This window comes from Dermacentor albipictus, unplaced genomic scaffold (assembly GCF_038994185.2).
Source record: "Dermacentor albipictus isolate Rhodes 1998 colony unplaced genomic scaffold, USDA_Dalb.pri_finalv2 scaffold_12, whole genome shotgun sequence".
Lineage (NCBI taxonomy): Eukaryota > Metazoa > Arthropoda > Arachnida > Ixodida > Ixodidae > Dermacentor > Dermacentor albipictus.
In genome coordinates this window covers 4,146,159-4,167,500 of record NW_027225566.1, presented here as the reverse complement: position 1 = coordinate 4,167,500, position 21,342 = coordinate 4,146,159, and the positions used below count along the sequence as shown (strand labels likewise).

The following is a 21,342-nucleotide window of genomic DNA, read 5'->3' as shown; positions in this document are numbered from 1 at the left end:
CTTCGTTTTTCTCGGATTGCTCGACCCACCGCACGACGCGCTTCCGGCACGCATTCGTTTTACTCCGCCTGGACGGTTGTGGCTACCTGTGGGCTGCCAGAACCAGCCAGGACGATTTTGGTTTGGCTGCTCTCTGGAAGTTCTCTGGCTAGCAGGCAAAAAGAGACGATAAGCACTTGCTGCCATCATTGTGGGTACTTGACAGATTGCAACGCGGGCACTTTAGTACTTTTACCTTACTCAGCCAACCGGCTACGATAATCTTCGGCTTTCGTTGCTTCTACCATTATTAGCCCCGAGAATTAGGAGTGGCGCCCTCTGGCGAGTGACGTCACGGCCAGGACGCCGCTCGCTCCGGCTCGCTCGGCTGCCGCGCGCGCTGGTTCCCTTCGTGTATGCTTGGGGTATGGGAGGCTCGAGCCGTACGTATTGAAGAATACGTCGGCTTCTTTCAGCTGCCATACCTTAACCACAGTTTCTTCTTCAAAAGCGTGTGAGTCGAGAAACTTTGCGGCTTGGATATCGCAAGCTAAGTAGCGTTAAAGGGGTCTACTAGGTTTTGCAATGCATATATGCGCCGTGTCTATCGGTAAATTTTGACTAAAAAAAGAATATCTGCAAATTCAACGCGCGAAGTTGTGAATGATGTTTCGCTAAACATTTAACATTCCTTTAGTATTTAGCTATGAGAGGCATTGCATTTTACGTGGAAGAAAAATTTGGTAATTGGCGTCAACATGTTATCTGATTTTAGAAAGATACTGCCCAGCGAAGCTCTCATCATGATTCCTATTACTCTGGTGTGTTGTTCTATTCAAATATGGCCATTCATTAATGCGTAAAAAAATATTTAGGCGCGCATTTCTTATGAAAATTTTGCTGCTACTTTCATCCCCCTCTGAAACAGGCCTCCAAAAAACGAGTTGCTCATGGCTGCTAACACGACGGCGCGTCATGTAGAGTATTTACATAGTTAATTCACAAGCACCATAGTAGCAATCACCTGAGAGAAAAGTTTCGTTTTTAAGATCGAGAGCCACTCAATTGAAAGGGATGAAATGTTTCATAGTGGCCCTCAGTAGCCTTTATCGACAATATGGCACACCCCTGATCACGTAACGGTAGCTATCGACTGTCCGTATGGCGAGGCAGGCTATGTTCGCGAAACCCATCAGTTCACTTCAACTTCGAATTAAAACCATAAAGCATTTTTTTTACAGCGCCAACTGGAATGGCTAAAGTATTCTCGAGCTACTACTACGCAGCTTAGATTGCCTACAAAAGGAAAATTCAAGCACCTTTTTTCTCACCATGTCTCGATCCAGCGTTATCTAATTATACGAACGGATAACTATTCGCTTCGTCGGTACATAAAAGAGAACCTTGCAGGCAAATTAAGTTTGCTCCAATACAATCGCAAACATTCATAAAGAAAGCACCACAAGCCTTGCATATACTTTCACTTGATTTCTGACGCTCCACCGGGGGAATTTCGACATCTTCAATATGTCCCATACTACTAATCATTGACGGTTCGACTTCTTTCTGGCTGCAGCTATGCGGTCCAGCAGGCATACCTCACTAAAAAAATTGGGCCGAGCAGCCTGTGTCAGTTCGCCAAACAGATTCGTCATGTATATTCCTCGAGCAGCAAGCACCAGTAAATTTCTCAAGTGAGTTTGATTTGATTTATTAATTTCCATTTATACACACACTTGTACAGAGGAGTGGTAAGTGGAGGTGGATGAGGGAAAAAAGTCGCACAGACGCAGCTTGAGGTAACCTCACCCCCTTAGGTACAATATGGCTGCATGGGGTAACACATCAAGCGCCATATAAATTACATCTATATAGTGGCCATAAAACATTGCAGTTATACAATATATGAAAGAACAGTGAAATATTTCCACAATAACAATGCAAAACACACTGCGGCATTGAAATAAATAAATGATATACACTTGGTAATATAGATAAAAAAAGAGGAACATAACTTACATTATTAATCATTAACAAACGCGCCCTAAAGAGGTGAGTTGAACGTGTAGCACGGAAAAGGAAATATATATTGGTACATTCCTATTTGTACTCTGTAAATAGCTGTAAGCCTTCATTAACTTTACTTCAAATTTACGCCGCTTAAAAAAAATAAACACGTGAAGAACCACCTAATGTTGACAGGCAGTTAAAGAAGCAAGTGAGGCGTGTAGAATCTAAGCTCCAGTATTAGTTAAGTCCCCGTGCTACTGCCGAGCGTTTCTGTGAGGAAATGCAAAAATTCGATATTATACCATGAACTACTCGTCGTGAGCAAACCTATTTTAACGGAATAAAATCAACGTAACTGCTGTAGAAGTCATATATAGCCAGCTTTGTGACATACTTGTTGCACCGCGGCAGGTATGGTATCATAACTGGATTCCTATAGGCTATGCTTTTGCGGTTTTCTATCCGCGCATGAAAAACCCGCAATGGGCTGGTCTGCGTCGCTTCGGCTGGCACTGTAGCGTTGCCTTCGAGAGCTGCATTGTTGTCTAAGAAATTAGCTCTTTGAATAAATGTTCGCAAAGGAAGACGTCGTAAAAATATATTTGAGACGACCACCATAAGTATACAAGCAGAGAGAACGAGGGCGAACAAACGAAAACACCGCAGAACGCGCCCGGACAACGCCCGAACTGTAGCAGACGACAGGCGCGAGTCCGTGCCCTGACGTCACGCGAGCGGCGCTCGCAGCGCCGCTCGTGTTCGTTCTCGGGGCTAATACTCTGAGGATCTAACGCACAGTTCCGCCTTGCGAAGCGTTGCGATAGGAGCGGCAGTGAACCATTTGATTTTTTTTGTGGGTACACTTGTGTGTGTGTGTGTGTGTGTGTGTGTGTGTGTGTGTGTGTGTGTGTGTGTGTGTGTGTGTGTGTGTGTGTGTGTGTGTGTGTGTGTGTGTGTGTGTGTCGTGAAGGCTTCTTCCCGGTTGTGAACAGCGCTAGCTGTCATGTGTCCATGCTATTTCTGCATCGTGCTCCATGGAAGTTGTAGACTCATTCGCGCACATTGCGGTGTCTTTTTGGTTAATTTTCGGTCGTGGGAACCCTTTTCACACCTCTCGTGGACCATATCCTCAGGTCTATAAGTCGCACCTTGGTATAAGTCGCACACCCCTCAACGCGGCTGTTTCTAAAAAAAAACATATAAGTCACACCGGTGTGTAAGACGCACCTGCTCATTCGATAAGCAATCTAAAAAAATGCAGTGACATTTCATTTCGTCAACGCAGGTCACGCGCAAGCGTATCACGGTGTCATTCCTATGGACACTCCAGGCGCATATATCTGAGGTCGTGGTCGCCGAGATGTGTTGTATAAAGTCCAAGGGCGATAACATTGTCCGCGCGCGCCGTCTGCTGTATGTGCGAGTGAAAGCGTGCGAGAGTGAGCCGATTCGCGCACAAGGGATGGAAGCAGGTAGGCAGCGCGGGGAGGGCATGAGTGGCTTATACTCTGGTAGCAACTACGCAAGGCGATCTGCAGATGCGACGATTTCGAAGTCGGTCGACTCATGGTGGGCCTGCCGTCGCTTGCGTTGCTGCTCCGTTCTCAGACGGCGTTCGACAACACGATCACGCGAAGAACCCTGTACCTTCATAGCGCGCACACAACCCGTTCGCTCGCCGCTGCTGCTCCTCTTCATCACGCCAGCTTCTGACAGTGAATGTCCGGGGTGATTGAGTGAGACGTGTTCATGTTCGCCTGTGCGCGCGTGACACCACGCTTGTAAATTTTGTTACTGAGCAAATCATTACAGCAGTTTATGCCGCTGATAAAGCGACTAACCTTACTTTGTATAGCTGTGTAATAATTTTCTATCGCAATTAATCTTTCGTATGTAGGGCGAAACTGATTTTCTTTGCAATTCTGCTAACGATAGAAGAGTCGCAGTTTCGCCCGAAAAGCGAAGCGTCACTTGCGATAGGAAATTAGTAAACAGCTATACGAAGTAAGGACATTAGTCTTATCCGATATATATACGCTTGTAAACATCCACTTACTAATTAAATCAAGCATCGTGTCACGCATTCACGAGCAAACATGAACACGTCTCATTCGATCACCGCGGACACTCGGTGTCAAAGCGCTGGAGTGAGGAAGCGCGGCAGCAGCAGCGAGCGAATTGACCTTCGCGCTTCCTCACGCATCAACGCCAACTAAGCCGCGAAAACACAGCGCACGGCGGACGCTGTCTCCGTTGTAGACGGCTTTCAACAACGGCCCGGAGTAGAACACGCCCCCCTACCTATCTCCCCTCCCTATCTCCCCTCCCCGGAGCCTTGTCCGCGACGGAAGCACTTTCTCCCCGCTTTCCTCCCTTGCCTGCGCGAGATTGAGCCACCATCGCCGGCTCACCCTCGCATGCTTTTCACTCGGACATACAGCAGTACACGGCGCGAGGCGACGATTTTATAGCCCTTGGACTTTATACCGAACCTCACGGCGACGGCAGAAATGCGCCTGGAGTGTCCACATAAAAACTGTAGCCTACAAGGTGTTTAGGGATATACATACATGAATACCACATCACTTTGCGGTATACTTGTGTAATGTATTGAATAGTAAGGAACAAAAAGCAGTTATGTTTTTTGTGTTTTTGCCTCTTTCGTTACGCGAGAAAATGGTCGTTTTTGTAGATTTCGGGAAAAAGTTTATTTACTACTATAAATAATACTCTAGCATACATTGCAGCATAGCATACTGCTCATAATGAAATGCTATTTCGAAAAACATACATTGGCGAAGAAAATAATTGATCAGGTAAAACATAAAAATTTTAGAACGCGCTATTTATCTTTTGCTGACTGAAAACATTGTCGGCACCAGAGTTTGAAATTGTTTTGCTGTCTTCTTCGGAATGATAACTCGAGTCCTTATCACTCAATTGAAGGGCGGGTGCACCATAGTTCGAGCACCATGCTTTTCTCTTGACGCTGCCGCGCGGGACGACGCCATGAGAGCGATTTTTGTTAACTGCGCAGTGACACCGGCAGTGCTCCTTGCCTGGGTTTTACGAGAGAAGCGAAACCGAAACTCTTGGAAACTGGTTAAAATGCCAGGTCCACATGTTGGACATGTGGCGGACCTTCAGAAATACACTTGAATGAATGAATGTTTGTTTTGACTGACTAATGCCTGACTAAGTGTCAGTCCCCTTCCCCGACCCATTCCCAGTGCACAAAACACTCAAGCACACAGGGCAAGCATAGTGCACAAAGTGGATACATACACAAAAAAATGAAAAGTACATGAAATATGTAACAGAAATACTGAACTTGATTTGTGTACAAAAGAATGAAACGGTCACACCTGAAGCGACGGCAAATACATGTTCAGTTTTTTTTTTTGAAGATGTTTAGGGACGGTGATTCATTTATTATAGTGAGTAAGCCAGGGTGATGATTCAAAAAATCTGCAACTATGAATGCCTGCTTTTGCATGCCGTAATTGGTACGGATCTTGCCCTTGTAAATTAATTGCCATGTGTTATATTTATGTTCATTCGGGAGGTATGTTTTAAAAAAGGCGCTTTCATTGAGTCTTACCTCTTTAAATGTTGCAATTACTGTTTTTTTGTTAATAAGGTTTTCTATTGTTAAAATACAATTCTTCTTGAAAAGCGGAGCGGAGTGGATTCTGTAGGGCGCATTCTCAATTACCCGAATCATGCGTTTCTGCAAGGTTAGTAAACTATGGATGTTAGTTTTCGTCGTGGTACACCACACAGATAAACAATATTGGAGGCGCGAATACACTAAGCTATAATATAATTGTTTTTTTTTAATCTAGAAGGTAATAGACGTTTTAATTTAATAATAACACCGATGGATCTTGCAATGCTGGTTTTAATGTTGCCGACATGACTAGACCAGTTTAAGTAACACCAAGGAACCTCTGGCACGTAGAGCGTATTATGGCTTCATCACGGAATTGTAATAAAGCTATCATAAATACCTTTGTTACGAGGCCGAAAAATAATGTATTTTGTCTTTTTAGTGTTTAATTCCAATTTATTTGCTCTAAGCCAGTCTGAAAGATTACTGAGCCAAATATTTGCTTCTTCCTCGAGAGTAAGCAAGTTTCCACCAGAAAAGAAGATATTGGTGGCAGCAGCATACATGATTATGTCAGGTGTTAGAGGCACGTTTGTGATGTCATTAATGTATAATAAAAAAAGATGTGGCCCTAGGATGGACCCCTGCGGAACACCGTATTTGATTTCACCCATTGCCGATTTGGAATGACAAATGTATGTGTACTTTAGTCGGTTGGTTAAATAATTTTTAATTAGGTTAAGAGCAGTTCCCCTAATGCCGAACTCAACTTTTGCAACCAGATATCGTGTTTAATGGAATTGAATGCCTTTTTAAAGTCAAGATATATTCCTATTATGTACAGCTTGTCCTCAAAGTTACTTATTATTTTTTCTTTGACCTTTAGCAGCGCCATTTCTGTACATTGGTGTTTTCGGAAACCGTATTGCTTTTCTGTTATAATATTATTTTGAGTACAGAAATTTAAAATTCTTTCGTTAATGACCTGCTCTACTATTTTAGAAAAGATTGGGAGAAATGAAATCGGTCTGTAGTTATTCACGTCATTCCTGTCTCCCCCTTTAAAAACTACCGATACCCGTGCAATCTTTAATTCATCGGCGAATGCGCCAGTGCACAAAATTAAATTGCATGTGTGTGACATCACTTTACAAATATGCAGCGCAACAGCCTTTATTGGTTCTGCCTTTATGTCATCTACACCACATGCTGTGGAATTCTTTAACTTTAGAAATAAGCTACTTATTTCAGCCTCATCTGTTGGTGCAAGACATAGCGATCTGCTCATACTACATGGAATATAAGACCTGTAACTTGGGCTATCAGCATCAAACACATCAGACGTGCCACATTGTAGGAAATGCTGATTAAATTTATCGGCCAGCGCAGTCGCTGTGAAAGATACGCCTTTATCCATAATTTCAAAAACAGGATTACGGTCGCTGTTCGGAAGCAGATCATTCAATGTTTTCCAAACTTTTTTTGGAGCATTAAGAATATGAGTGAACCTATTCTCATAGTACCTCTCTTGCCAGCTTTATATAACGGCCCAATTTATTTCTGATCTTCTTGTAGTTCATTAAGTACTCTGGTTGCCTTGTCTTTATAAAAGTAGCGATTAGTCTATGACGTTCCTTTATGCGTTTTAGAAGGGCGGTGTCAACCCACGGTTTCCTGCATTTCTTGCTTCTTGTAGCTTCTCTTAGAGGGAAAGCTTTGCGATAAAGGTCTTTGATTACGCCGAGAAAGTGAGTGAATGCCTTGACAGGGTCCGTCAATGCGTATAATTCGGACCATTCCACTTTGCTGACTGACGCTTCAAAATCAGCAATCGTGTTCTTTGTTATCAATCTGTAGTGTGATTGTGTGTCATTTTTGCGCTGTCGGTACACTTTCGTCTCACGTGTAAAAAACAGGAAAATAGGCATGTGATCGCTTACATCAGAGATGAGGACACCCAACACTAATCCAATTAATTGCGTTGTAAAGCACAAGTCAAGTAGGCTTTCGGAATTGTTCGTCACCCTGGTTGGAACAATAATAACATTTTCGTAGCCAAACGAAAAAAGAAACATCCAGAAACGCTTGTTTGGATCGGTCCATTGAAAGCAGGTTAATATTAAAATCACCCGTTACCATGAGGGGAGTGCCAAGCTGTGTGCAAAAATCCGGCATACATTCAATGAAATCTAATAACATGGATACAACACCGGATGGAGGCCTGTAAATAACCACAAATAGAGTATTCGCACACTTGATCATGAGGGATTCATAGTGCTCGTGTATTACATAAAACTCAGAAATTACATCAAAGCATAGATCGTGTTTTACATAAATAGCGACACCACCCCCTTTCTTATGTTTTCGGGACAGTGAAGAACACTTATAGCCTGAGAAGTGTACAGCGTCGTATTCGTCGCGGTACCAAGTCCCAGAGAACGCTAAAATATCAAATTCATGCTGTATTTCATGTAGAAGCATGCAGACAGATTCGTGTTTGCTTTTTAAACTTTGTGCGTTGAAATGAAACAAAGACATCTGATTTCTATCACGTAATTCTCTGTTCTGTCTGAAGGAAAGTTTGTCGTAGTACTTGCTTTCCTGAAAAGGGATTGCCATCTTGAAGAATGCGCATAAAAAGCCATACTTCTAGAATATCTTATTCTGTCAAGGTCATCCATTGTGATAACCCTAATGACTCGATCACGAGGACCACGACGCACGAAGAATTTTCCATTCTTGTGCCAGGCGAACATGTACTCTTTTTCAGCCGCCCGCGTCTTCATATGCCAGAAAAGATTTTTGTTCTGTGCTGTGAGATTTTCATTCAGGTAAATTTTTGATTTTGACTTTCTTAGTTGCGTTTTTTTCCCGAGCCAAGCATCTCTGGTCACGCGAGATGTGAAGCGAACTAGGATAGGTGGGACTTTTTCTGATTTTTCTGTACCCATTGTTTCCTTTTCATCGTCAATTGAGTCAGCCCCGACTTTCAACGGAATGCGGTGGACGGCTTCAATGTCCTGTTTCGAAAGTTTTGGAAGCTCGAGGTCAACCGCTAAGCAGGTCAACTTTTCTAGCAAGTTTTCAGTGACATGATGCGGCAGACCATGCACTTCCAAATTCAGGCGTCTGCCGTACTGATCGATGTCATTCAACTCTTTCCTAAGTTTGTCGATTTCTTGCTCTTTTACCGTGATCTCAAGTTTTTCCACACGCTTTCGAAGGCCTGCAATGTCTGAACTTTGCTTCTTCATCTCAAGGATGACCTCATCATATTTTGTAGCCATTTCCTGTATTGCCTGTTCAACGCTTGTCACCGTTTCTTTTATTTCTTCCAGAGCGTCTACCTTGACTTTCATTTCAAGCAGCACAGCAAGCTTGCGGTTTATTTCTGATATTTCGTTTTTTAGGTTCAATTCTGGCCCTTCGTCGTCATTTGCTGTGCTCGGACTGCTTCTGGTCCTGCCTGTTTTGCATGTAACGCACTTCCAAGATTTCAAGGTGGTTTCGGATTTTTTTCGGTACGTGCTTAATGTTACTCCCGAGCAAGTGCCCGCATGATAACCAAAATCACATTCATAGCATGATAAGTATGGCTCATCGTCGTGAAGCGGTTTGTGGCAAACAAGACAGTCCGACATGATTTAGTTGTCACGTCGAAAAACACGATCACTCGGCAGCAGTGGTAGCAGTATACCGTACGAGTACAAGTTGAAAAACAACCAACCTGGGAAGAAAGATGATGCTTGCTCAGAATCGGAGCAGCAAGACCGAGTGAAGCCACTGCTGCCGAGTGTGTGCGGGTGCCTGCAAGATGTCAGCGTCCTTTTGTAGAAGCTTGCGCTGACGTAAGCAGCTGGTTCTTTCTTGGAGCCAATGGCAGTCTTCTAGGTCATGGGATGCGCCGGGCTCTTTCCTGGTATGTGACGCGTCAGTTCCTGTGAAGAAAGAAGATGCTTGCTCAGAATCGGAGCAGCAAGACCGAGTGAAGCCACTGCTGCCGAGTGTGTGCTTTGGTGGAATAAAACGACTCGGACTCCAAATCAAAGCTCACTAGTGAACAGATGGCGTCATTTTCGATTAATTATCACTGCTCAGCACATAGGATGGCAAAGCCGGCAAAATAATTTAATTCTTGACTTTCTGGGACCCATTTGATTACAAATTTTGATGCTTGTTCGTGTAGCGTAATCGTGAGCCGCATGCTTTCTTCTCGAGCGCGCCAGAAGGTGCCAGAAACGCCTCTTTTCGCTGCGACATACGCACATTACTTCGCAAAAATGTCAATAAAAATAGCAACGTTGTGGGACAAAATTTTAATCTATTCTGAAAGTTCAGTGCCTGTAATAACTACTGGATTGCCTTAAAGGGGTTGAGACACCAAATTTTGAAGCTATAAAAAGCCTGTTTTAGGCTGCTTCTGTATGCGAGGACACCCACAAAGAGGTATTGGACGCTGCAAACATTTCAAAATAACTTTAATTCAGCTTCAAAAAGTCGCTAAAAGCTCCTTCTCGTGGTCGAGAGCTATTACCAGCGCGGCTGTTATGACGTCACAGTGGAGGAACGAAAATATTGACGTCATAGCACACTAGCACAAGAATGTGACGTATGATCAGTATCGATGAAATGCCGACTACGGAGCCTGCTGAACCGAGCAACCGAGCATAGATAACCTCCACTATGACCGTGCTACAGGCATATAGAAATCCTTTCTTAATTCAAAGAAGGTGTAAGGCGTGCAGACACAGGGACTAGGATATGCGGCATTCGTGTTCATTTTTCTCCTCTTGCGTCCGTGTTTGAACGCCTTACCCCTTCTTTGCGTTATGTATCCTTACCAACTAGATCAGCTTTCTGTCGTTCTAAAAACGCTTTCTCTATGCTACAGGCTTCTAGAACACTGTAACCGATCTAACTCTGGCCTCTGACTAACCGAGACATGCCCAGCGCTGTTGCGGAGAGCAGTCGACGTAGAATCTGCGAGTCGCATAGTTCGGCAGCTCGCAGCGGTCTCTCGTTCGCATGGCGTTTCTCAACGTGTAAAGGCCCGTTCACTTTACCGGCAGGGCAACTCGCCGCACGCCGTTTGCCGTTCGCGGGCCGCCGTGCAACGGTGGTTTTCTTCGCGAATGGCCAAATTTCCTTGCCGTAGAGAGGATGGGCCCAGGAACCGTTTGTGCGGCAGCCGTACGGCGAAGCGGCCAATTAGCGACCGAGGAGTGGTCACTCTGGCACCGACAGCAGCCTCACCACCGCTGATCGTTCGCCGATATCGTCGCTAGGCCTTTTCCGGTTCACTTCAAAGCTAAAGCTGACGGCGCTTCGCAATGAATTACCGACTCTCACAAGCCGCAATATTTTCGTACCGTTGTTGTCGCTCTTCACAATAAGTATAATAATCGCGATTTGCACTTCGAGTCGCCACTTATTTACCTCGGCTGGCAGAGCACGCGTATGCGCGAGCAGACGACAGAGCATAGTTTTACGTCACTACTTTTTTGTGACCGACGTGACCAAGACGTGCTGCGTTTCCTCTCCTACGATGTCATAGCATCACCCGGAGCCCAGAAACTGAAACCGAAACCGCGATATAATAATGCTGTTATTAAATTATTTATCGGGTATATAGCAATCCCGCGGTGTGTATCGTGCTTCCTGAAGCATTACGCAACACTTGAATTGAAGAACGCATGAACGAAAATGTTCATGTCTCCACCCCTTTAAGTGGATAAGAAACGGCTCCAACATGTCGAAATCGGCGATCTGAAGCATCGATCACCGGTGATTGATTTAGATAGGGCGTTGTAACGAAAGAGTTAAACATTTGGTTAATGACACGCGACATCGGAAACTCATACATGGCAGCCTTAAACCACATTACGACTCTCAGCACTTCGTCTAGAGACAGCAATATTTAGATACCCATCAGCTACCTGCAGATTGGAAGGTGGGGAAGGTGGTCCTACGTCACAACTCCGGTAGCAAACATTCGCCCCTCAACTACCGCCCCATTTCCCTCACCAGCATTCCTTGCAAATTTCTTGAACATATTTTGTACCCACATTTAGCAAAGCAATTAGACAATAATTCGTTTTTGACAAAAGCACAATATGGTTTCCAAAAAAACTTCTCTTGTGGAACTCAACTTCTTTCTTTTACTCACAGCCTTCATATTATTCTCGACAAAGGTTCATTCGTAGACTGTGTTTTCTTTTAGTTCGCCAAGGCCTTCGAGAAAGTGTGTCATAAATTGCTTCAATTTAAACTTAGCAAGCTTAATCTTGATCCTAACCTGTTTGCATGGCTTGAGCATTTTCTCCTTAATCGGTCACAGTATGTTGTGTTATACAATCATATGTCCCCATTTAATCCCGTAGACTGGTGTGCCGCGAGGATGTGTTAGAGGCCATCTTCTTTTCTTAACTTATATTAAGGATTTACCCAATGACGTTTTTTCTAATATTTACTTTTTCGTAGATGACTGTGTTATCCTTCGTGAAATCTCGGACAAATCTGATAGCAAATTCTTACAAGACGATATAAACGCTATCTTTAACTGGTGTGACGTATGGTTAATGCAACTTAACGTAACTAAACGTATGCGTCTAACTCGCAGCAATATTCCTCCGCCGAACTATTACGTTACTGATACTCCCCTAGAATTCTGTAACCTCCTATATTTACCTAGGCGTCCACATTACCTCGTCACTTTCCTGGTCGTTGCACATCCATAAGGTAATTAACAATACTAACCGCATGCTAGGCTATCTTCGCCGAAATTTTTCTTCTGCTCCTACATCATTAAAATTAATCCTATACAAAACGCTTATTAGGAGTAAAATGGAGTACGCCTTATAGGGGCGCGAAATGCGTCCGCTGTAGAGAGACGCGCGCAGAAGGAAGAGAACGAACTTTGCAACCGGCGAGCAGCCGAGCGGCGGTGAAACTGAGCCTTTATTGTACGTGCCTTCCACGCCGAGAAGGCCGGCGCCGCAAAAATAAACATCTGCTCGTTGTGCAGACGTTTAGGGCAGCGGTGCCAGAATTCGATCCTCTACAGCCTCATCCATCTGGGACCTGCAACTCGATACCCTTATTCAATCACTTGAACTAATCCGAAACAATGCCGCGCGTTTCGTTCATAGCAATTACAACCGCACATCAAACGTAACTGCCATGAAAAACTTTTTGCTACTTGCTCCTCTCTCAGCCCGGTGGAAGTGCTTTCGCCTTGATTTATTTCATAGAGTATATTTCCACAATTCCTACCTACACGATAATATTACCTCTCGCATAGATCGTAGCCATAAGGTTGGAATAATTCAATGCCGCACCAGAACCTGTAACGAATCATTTATTCCTAGTACCTCAGGAGTGGAACCACCTTCCCTGCGCAGTTGTCGCAATCAAGGACAACTCAAAGTTTCGTGCGGCCTTATCAGACATAATCACTCCCGGATACAATTAACTAATCAATTTTGCTCTAATAACTAACCATTTCTTGCTGCTTTGTTATTTACTTGTGTATGTTTTTTACCCACTCCCCTCTGTAATGCTTTTGTCTTGAGAGTACAATAATAAAAAAAAATCACCATGAGCAGAGGTCCTGTGGGTATCAGTAGATTGTAGCTATCAACTGATAGGATCGAAATCTCATAGTACTGTTGCATTATGGTCACTGAAGGGAAACACGAGGACCTGTGAGTTGGTTTCTTTTCTGTCATGATAGTTGGGATTCTTTCTTCTTTGTCTTGGCAAAGAAGGTGGATACTGTTGAAGTTTCATGTCTGGTTTTTGTCGTTTTCTTCTACTTGCCTGTAGTCCTCAACGCTGGAATATGTGGTAAACTGCATTATGCATATTTTCCTATACCATTATAGCTTTTCCCTCTCTTTCATTGCTTGTGACCTGTGTAGCATTTTTCATTTTTTTCTGTGCACTGAAACAAGGGAACGGTGTGATGAAAACCGAGTCCAAGTTCTGGAAAGCTGATCCCAAGATTAAATGTTCAGTACTTTGTTGACGCAGTTTAAAGAGCCGCTGGTGTACCAAAACAGAGATAGCCAGTTAGGAATCAGATCAATTCGTCAAGAGCTGATGAAGTGGGGATCAAAAGGAAGGGGAACAGGTGAGGTGTCAGGTGAAAAAGGATAGCCTTGATTATGAAAAGGCAAAAAGAGCTGCAAAATCAAGAGCATAAGTTACAGGGCTACAAAAGGCCTTCAAAGCAATTCCCAATACTGGCATGTTGATTACAGCGAAGTACCTTGCACGTTATTTACTTCTTTGCACAATTCTCGCATGTGCAGTGCACGCTCCAGCTAGTCCGCCGTGTGCACCATCAAAGTCGGCACAATTTCAGCGTGGTCTTGGGCAGCATCTACGAGACGGAGATACAGCTGCGGAGGCACCTTGATGAGAACCCTTTACCCAACTGCACGTATGTGTCCTGATGGTTTGACATCCTGCATCTAGAATTTTTCAAATTTTTTCATCTTTCAGTCGTTCTTGAGCCATGCAATGTGAATATACTTTCAAAAGAAGACAAAAAGAAATAAACGGCATCAGTGAAGAATTTAACACCGCTCTTCCCAGAGCCTCTAGATGATGCAATTAAACCAGAATTTAAAAACCTAGTTACACTCAAGAACGGTACTGTATCCGGGCTGCCAATTTTAGCACTAGCAGAAGTAATGTATGCCCCTGTAGCATTCCTGTTGGCCAAGTTGTGAATGAGCACTTTAAAATAGGGTTTCAGTAAAAGTGTCGGCAATATTGATACAGTCGGGAAAGCGTGGGCCATCATTTAGCACAAGCATGAGGGCTACACTCACTAATGCTTGGGTCTATGCATCTGGTGTCGAAGAACATCCATTGCCACTGGATCTATATCTTTTTGTTTCTCCTCCACCCTTCCCCATATTTCTCTTCCGGTGTCAGCCGTGTGCTACACAGTTACAGTGCACTCAGTCTTATCCCGCATCAGCGGCTCTCTCTTTGCATCCTGGGACCTAACTTGATGTAGTGTTTGTTTTTGTTTCCCTTCACGTTTATTTGGCCCTTCAGATGTCCTTCCTGTTCCTTGTAAGAGGACGTCCATAACTTTTCAACCGCAGTTACCATAAGTACCTTGGCGAGCATGGCTCACATCTGCTGCGTGTCTCGCCTGATGGCCACTGTGACTGGCAGGTGGTCGAGGAGCCTGTCAACGTCTATAATCGTGAGTAGTCCTTGAAGCCGCACCTCTTTGAAAATGGCAGTTAAAGAGTGCTGTATAGTACCATTGCTTTTGCAGACCATCGCAACTCAACATTTCCATTTTACATACTTAGTGGGAGGACAGAGTATTGGACTTTAGGAAGCTCTAGCCTGGAGTCATTGTTTTCCTGTCAGATACTAGTGAAACACAGAAGTACTTTTTTAAGGCAAATGCTGAAACAATTTCGGTGAAATTGGCTGACATTTAAAGCGAAAAGTTAAACTTTAGTGATTGTTGTGGACAAATTTTTTATTTAGGTCCTCAAATATATCCAAAAAATGTGATGAAATTATGTAAATTTTTAAGGATAAGGTGCCATGTTTACCACTATTTACTCAAGTATGTTTACAAAAATTATGAAGCTATCTAAATTAAATTATAAGTTGCTGAGTTTACAACTAAGTAAGAATTCCCTAATACTGTGAACTGCAACAGAAAAATAATCCTAACTGGACAAATCCGATGTAATACATCAAGACGGTAAGTTAGGGCAGTTGGTTCGGATTCATGGAGTCCAACACAAGACACAAACAAAAGGAAGGTAAAACGACAACACGGCTGTGACTCTAAATATTTTATTGAAGATGCGTCTACCCCCCCCCCCCCCACACACACACGCACACGCACGCACGCACACACACACACACACACACACACACACACACACACACACACACACACACACACATATATATATATATATATATATATATATATATATATATATATTATATATTATATATATATACAGTAAAAGCTCGTTAATTCGAACCGCAAGGGGAAGCCGCTTCAGTTCGAATTAACGAAAGTTCGAACTAACGAAAGTGAAGGAGGGCAACAGTACACTGCGATTTGGAAGCAGTAGGGCATGTCAGAAATTTGGCGTGTCAGAAAGTGATGGCGTGTGCCGCGGGCACACGCCATCTTCAACTCTAAACTCTAGGTCCGACTGTGCCACACAACCCATGTCCACTGAAACGAACGTTAGCCGAGGCTTAACACCATCACAATGAATCGCGACGGCCGATACCTCCTAAGCTGAAAACAGAGGTGCACAACCGATGAAGACTGCTGAGACAAAGACGCTGAACATGTGAAGGTGGCGAAGGCCCTGATTCGTTGGTTCTTGAATGCAAGCGCAGCTGCGACGTACTTGATTCGCTGTGTTTTGGAGCTTGCCGTGCCATCTCCGTACAACATTAGCAGCTGTACAAGATTTGGAAAGCCTCCGAGATTCGAAACGGGCAAGAAGTCTCGGAGGTTACGTAGAATTGGAGAGGCGGCAGCCGCCGCTGCCTTCTGGCTGACCCCGCGTCGATTAGATTTTTTCCGATTTTGCCTTCTCTCGCCGTTCTCTCGGTTTCGGAGGCAATACCGCCTTGTGTATAGGCAGTAGGCGCGTTTCTCTGGCCGTGTGCCAGGCGAGCGTAGTTCGAATTATCCGTGAGGGAACCTTCTCGTGTTCGAATTAACGGACTTTTTTATACATAGACTTCTGTGGAGCTTGGCCGGACCAAATCGTACAGTTCGAATTATCCATAAATTCGAATTATTGAAGTTCGAATTAACGAGCTTTCACTGTATATATATATATATATATATATATATATTGCCGCGACGCCATCAGCGCCCAACCACGGTGACGAAAAAGACGACGACCTCGTCTGTGCAAGCGAGGCGCTAGAGAAGAAGAAGCCTGGACTGAGCGCTTGCCCTAACTCTCTCGAATAAATACCGCTCTCCTTTCTTGTCTCCAGTGAGCCGTGACACTGGTGGACGTGCTGGGTATCGCATCATCACCTAATGATAGGGACGACTCCTGCGAGTAGCCCTGCATCCAGCCCTTCAAGACATCATCCACGTGTCGAGACACCTGTGCACCGCGCAAGCCGCCGCCTGCAAGGTCTGTGCCCGGAATTCGGCCTCTTCCAAGGAACGTTGTCAGCTACCTCACCGACTCAGAAAATGGCGCTTGCAAGTCCAACACAGGTGACTGTTCAAAACAATCTAGTCCCCACTAGCTTCCACGGTGACACGTATGAAGACGCCGAAGACTGGCTGGACCAGTACGAACGCGTAGCTAAGGTCAATCAGTGGCGTCCGGACCAGAAGCTTTCCAATGCGTACTTCGCTCTTGAAGGTAGCGCAAGGACGTGGTTCCAAAACCGCGAGGCACATTTGACAACGTGGGACGAATTTTGCCGTCGGCTACTTGACACCTTCGGAAGCACTGATCGCCGAGATAATGCACAACGCCTTCTCGAGTTGCGCATTCAGAAGCCAAACGAAAGTGTTTCGATGTTTGCCGAGGACATGTCTCGTTTGTTTCGCCGCGCGGATCCCAACATGCCTGATTTCAAGAAGCTGAGCCATCTCATGCGCGGCGTCAAAGAAAAGCTATTCGCTGGTCTCGTGCTTAACCCGCCTACAACTGTAGAAGAGTTCATTAAGGAAGCCACAGCAATCGAGCGGGCGTTGCAGCAGCGTTGCCGGCAATACGAACGCCTGACTAACGATGCGCCTGCAGGAGCCGCAGTATTGACAGCGACAGACGAGACCTCGCTACGTGAACTAATAAGAGACATTGTGCGCGAGGAGATTGCGAAGCAAACTGCGACACCGAAGGAGTTCACTGTTGCTTCGGTCGCTGAAGTTGTCCGCCAAGAAATCCGGCAAGCATTTGCATCACCTGAGCCACTCCCTCAACCGTGTCCCGAGCCACGCTTAGAGCCGCGCGCATACAGCTACGCGGACGCTGTTCGACGCCCTCTTTCTACCCGGCCAGTACAGGAGTACCACCAGCGGCCACCTATTGCTGCCTGGATACAGAGGGAGCATTTCAGGCGACCCCAGCTTCGCAGGACCGATGTATGGCGCACTGCTGATCGCCGACCATTGTGTTTTCAATGTGGCGAACCAGGGCACATTTATCGTTTTTGCCCTCATCGCCAGGGTGGCATCCAGGAAATGCCACCTGCCACTCCACGACAGTTTCCTGACAGACATCGACGCTTCGACGACAGTGTCACTCGGGAACAAGGCAGCTCAGCTAATCTCCGGTCGCGCTCGCCGTCTCCGTTGCGTTATTCATCGCCGAACCGTCGCAGTTTCGCCGACGTGGTAAGAGGCCGCTCTCCAAGCCCACGGCAGGGAAACTGAAATCGGCGACCTCCGGGGGGAAGGTTGCAAGTCGTCGAACCGCCGAAAGTCCCCCAACATTACATAGAAACGAGCAGAACAGCCCGGAGAATCGGAACGCCGACGAATTTGTGAGTTCCGACCTACTTTTAACGATTGATGGGCACGACGTGACAGCTTTAGTTGATACTGGCGCAGACTTTTCGATAATGAGTGAGCAGTTGGCAGACCGGCTTAAGAAAGTCAAAATGCAATGGACGGGCCCTTATATTCGAAATGCCGGGGGCCAGATAATGACACCTACAGGAAAATGTACTGCACGACTCCAGATAGGAAATACAGCTTTTGTCGCCACTCTTATGATCTTAAAAGAGTGCTGCAGATCACTCATCCTTGGAATGGACTTCTTGAGGGAGTACGGTGCCGTCGTTAACATACAGGATGGCGAGATAACCTTGTCAACTAGTACAGAGACGAGCCACGACGAAGAGCGCCAACGTACATCGTTACGTGTCGCCGACGACGACGTCTGCATACCACCACTATCATGCAGTCTTGTCTCCGTCAGTTGCGGAGAACAGTTTGACAAGGACGGCGTAGCCGAACAACTAACTGCACTTCTGTTCCATCAAGGTGCTGCCATCGCTCGCGGTATTGTCAGCCTAATCGGTGGTCGCACAGAGATACTTCTGACAAATTTTACCAATGAACGTCGGCAGATCAGTAAAGGCACCGCTGTGGCATACTTTGATGAAATTGACCACGTTCAACACTCCTTTGCTGTAAAAGAAGAATCGACCACCGATACGATGCCACATGCACCCGTCGTCGACGTTGACCCAGGTTTAGCGCCGCAAGAGAAACAAAGTCTCAGGGAACTGCTTGACGATTTTAAGGACTGCTTCTCTACAACGTCCCGAGTGCGTCCAACACCACTGACGAAACACCGCATCATTACGGAGGAAAGAGTAATACCCATCCGACAGCATCCGTATCGCGTGGCTGAGAAAGAGCGTGAAGCAATACAGCAGCAAGTCAAGAAAATGCTAGAAGATGATGTCATCCAGCCGTCAAAAAGCCCTTGGGCATCGCCCGTGGTACTCGTTAAGAAGAAGGATGGTAGCCTGCGGTTTTGTATCGATTATCGCAAGCTCAATCGGATTACAAAAAAAGATGTGTATCCCTTACCACGCATCGACGATTCCCTCGACAGGCTACGGCATGCACGGTACTTCTCATCGATGGACTTAAAAAGTGGATACCGGCAAATAGAGGTCGATGAGCGGGATCGCGAAAAGACTGCATTTGTAACGCGTGATGGGCTCTATGAATTCAAAGTTCTCCCTTTTGGTTTGTGTTCCGCCCCAGCCACGTTCCAAAGACTAATGGATACTGTACTCTCAGACCTTAAGTGGAAGACTTGCTTAGTCTACCTAGATGATGTCATTGCTTATTCTGCCACATTTGATGAACATCTCAGACGGCTACGGTCGGTTCTTCAAGCCATACGGTCCGCTAGGCTTACCTTAAAACCTGAAAAGTGCCACTTTGGATATGAAGAACTACAGTTTTTGGGCCACGTAGTAAGTCACACAGGTGTCAGACCTGATCCTGAGAAAATCGCAGCCGTCGCAAAGTTTTCAAGGCCTACAGACAAAAAGGCAGTCAGACGCTTCCTGGGCCTATGCGCATATTACCGGCGATTTATTGCGGGTTTTGCACGCATCGCCTCACCGCTTACCTGCTTAACCAGAGATGATGTCACGTTTGTGTGGGGCGAGGAGCAGGAGGCGGCATTTAACGAGTTGCGGCACCGTCTACAAACTCCGCCTGTTCTTGCCCACTTTGACGTGGATGCGCCGACAATAATCCACACCGATGCCAGCAACGTAGGTTTAGGCGCCGTCCTTGTTCAACGGCAAGACGGCGCTGAGCGAGTCATCGCTTACGCGAGTAGAACATTGTCACGTGCCGAGTCGAACTACTCCACCACAGAGAAGGAATGCTTGGCTGTAGTATGGGCAGTTACCAAGTTCCGTCCGTGCATATACGGCCGCCCATTTAAAGTTATAAGTGACCACCATTCTGTCTGTTGGTTGACCAACATGAAAGATCCATCTGCACGTTTGGCACGCTGGAGCCTACGGCTTCATGACGGTGGTCTACAAATCGGGAAGGCAGCGCTTAGACGCTGATTGCCTTTCCAGATCGCCGATCGAGTCGTCAGGCGGAGATGAGGACGAGTCCACCGGCTTTTTGGGAGTTGTTGATGCGGCCACCATCTCTCAACAACAGCAAGAGGACCAGGAGCTCGCGTCACTAATTGATTTCTTAGAAGGCCGCACCACAAACAAGCCCAAATTGTTCTCGAGGCACCTGTCATCATTTTGCCTACGCAACAGTGTTCTTTTTAGGAGGAACTTCTCTTCAACAGGGAAGAAATATCTACTAGTCGTGCCTAAAACACTCCGCAATGAAATTTTGCAGGCCTGTCATGACGAAGCTACCTCAGGTCACTTAGGCTACACAAGAACATTAGCACGGATCAAAAAGAAGTATTACTGGCCACGGCTCGCAGCACAGGTGAAGCACTACGTTCGAACGTGCCTTGACTGTCAGCGGCGAAAAGTGCCACCTACGAAACCTGCCGGACTATTACATCCCGTTCCAGTGCCTGCAACACCGTTTGCACAAATTGGGATGCACCTTTTGGGCCCATTCCAAATATCTGCTGCCGGAAATAAGTGGATCATAGTCGCGACAGATTACCTTACGCGATATGCTGAAACCAATGCACTTCCTAGCAGCACAGCAGCCGAGGCCGCACAGTTCTTCATCGAAAACGTCGTCCTGAGGCACGGTGCTCCAGCGGTCATCGTAACCGACAGGGGAACCGCGTTCACGGCTGAACTTTTGCGAACTGTACTCACCCTCAGTGGCATGGCACACAGAAGGACGACAGCCTATCACCTGCAAAGCAATGGACTTACGGAGCGCCTCAACAAGACTCTCGCAGACATGCTGTGCATGTATGTCGATGTGGAACACAAGAACTGGGACCAAATATTACCCTACGTAACGTTTGCTTATAATACGGCTCCGCAAGAAACAACAAGAATGACGCCATTCAGTCTCCTCCACGGTCGAGAAGTGACTACAATGCTGGATGCTATGCTTCCTCATGACTTCAGCGACTCCGAGACTGACGCCGCAGATTTTACAGAGTGCGCTGAAGAAGCAAGACAGCTCGCGCGCGTTCGCATAGCTAGCCAGCAAGACCGTGATGCCCGACGTTACAATGAACACCATCGATGCGTCGTCTACCAGCCCGGGCAAAGAGTGT

General features: G+C 45.8%; 1 protein-coding gene across 5 annotated transcripts in view; it reads left to right on the top strand.

Moving 5' to 3' along the window:
- The window catches only part of Hgsnat (Heparan-alpha-glucosaminide N-acetyltransferase), a 350,851-nt gene that overhangs the window by 77,807 nt on the left and 251,702 nt on the right, over positions 1-21,342 (top strand). For 4 of the 5 annotated variants that reach the window (XM_070528495.1, XM_070528497.1, XM_070528493.1 and 1 more), the window contains exons 2-4: positions 9,010-9,120; positions 13,912-14,042; positions 14,719-14,822. In XM_070528495.1, the coding sequence (XP_070384596.1) occupies positions 9,010-9,120; positions 13,912-14,042; positions 14,719-14,822 (346 nt within the window). The remainder of the gene's footprint in view (positions 1-9,009; positions 9,121-13,911; positions 14,043-14,718; positions 14,823-21,342) is intronic. The other variant, XM_070528496.1, reaches the window with a different exon arrangement.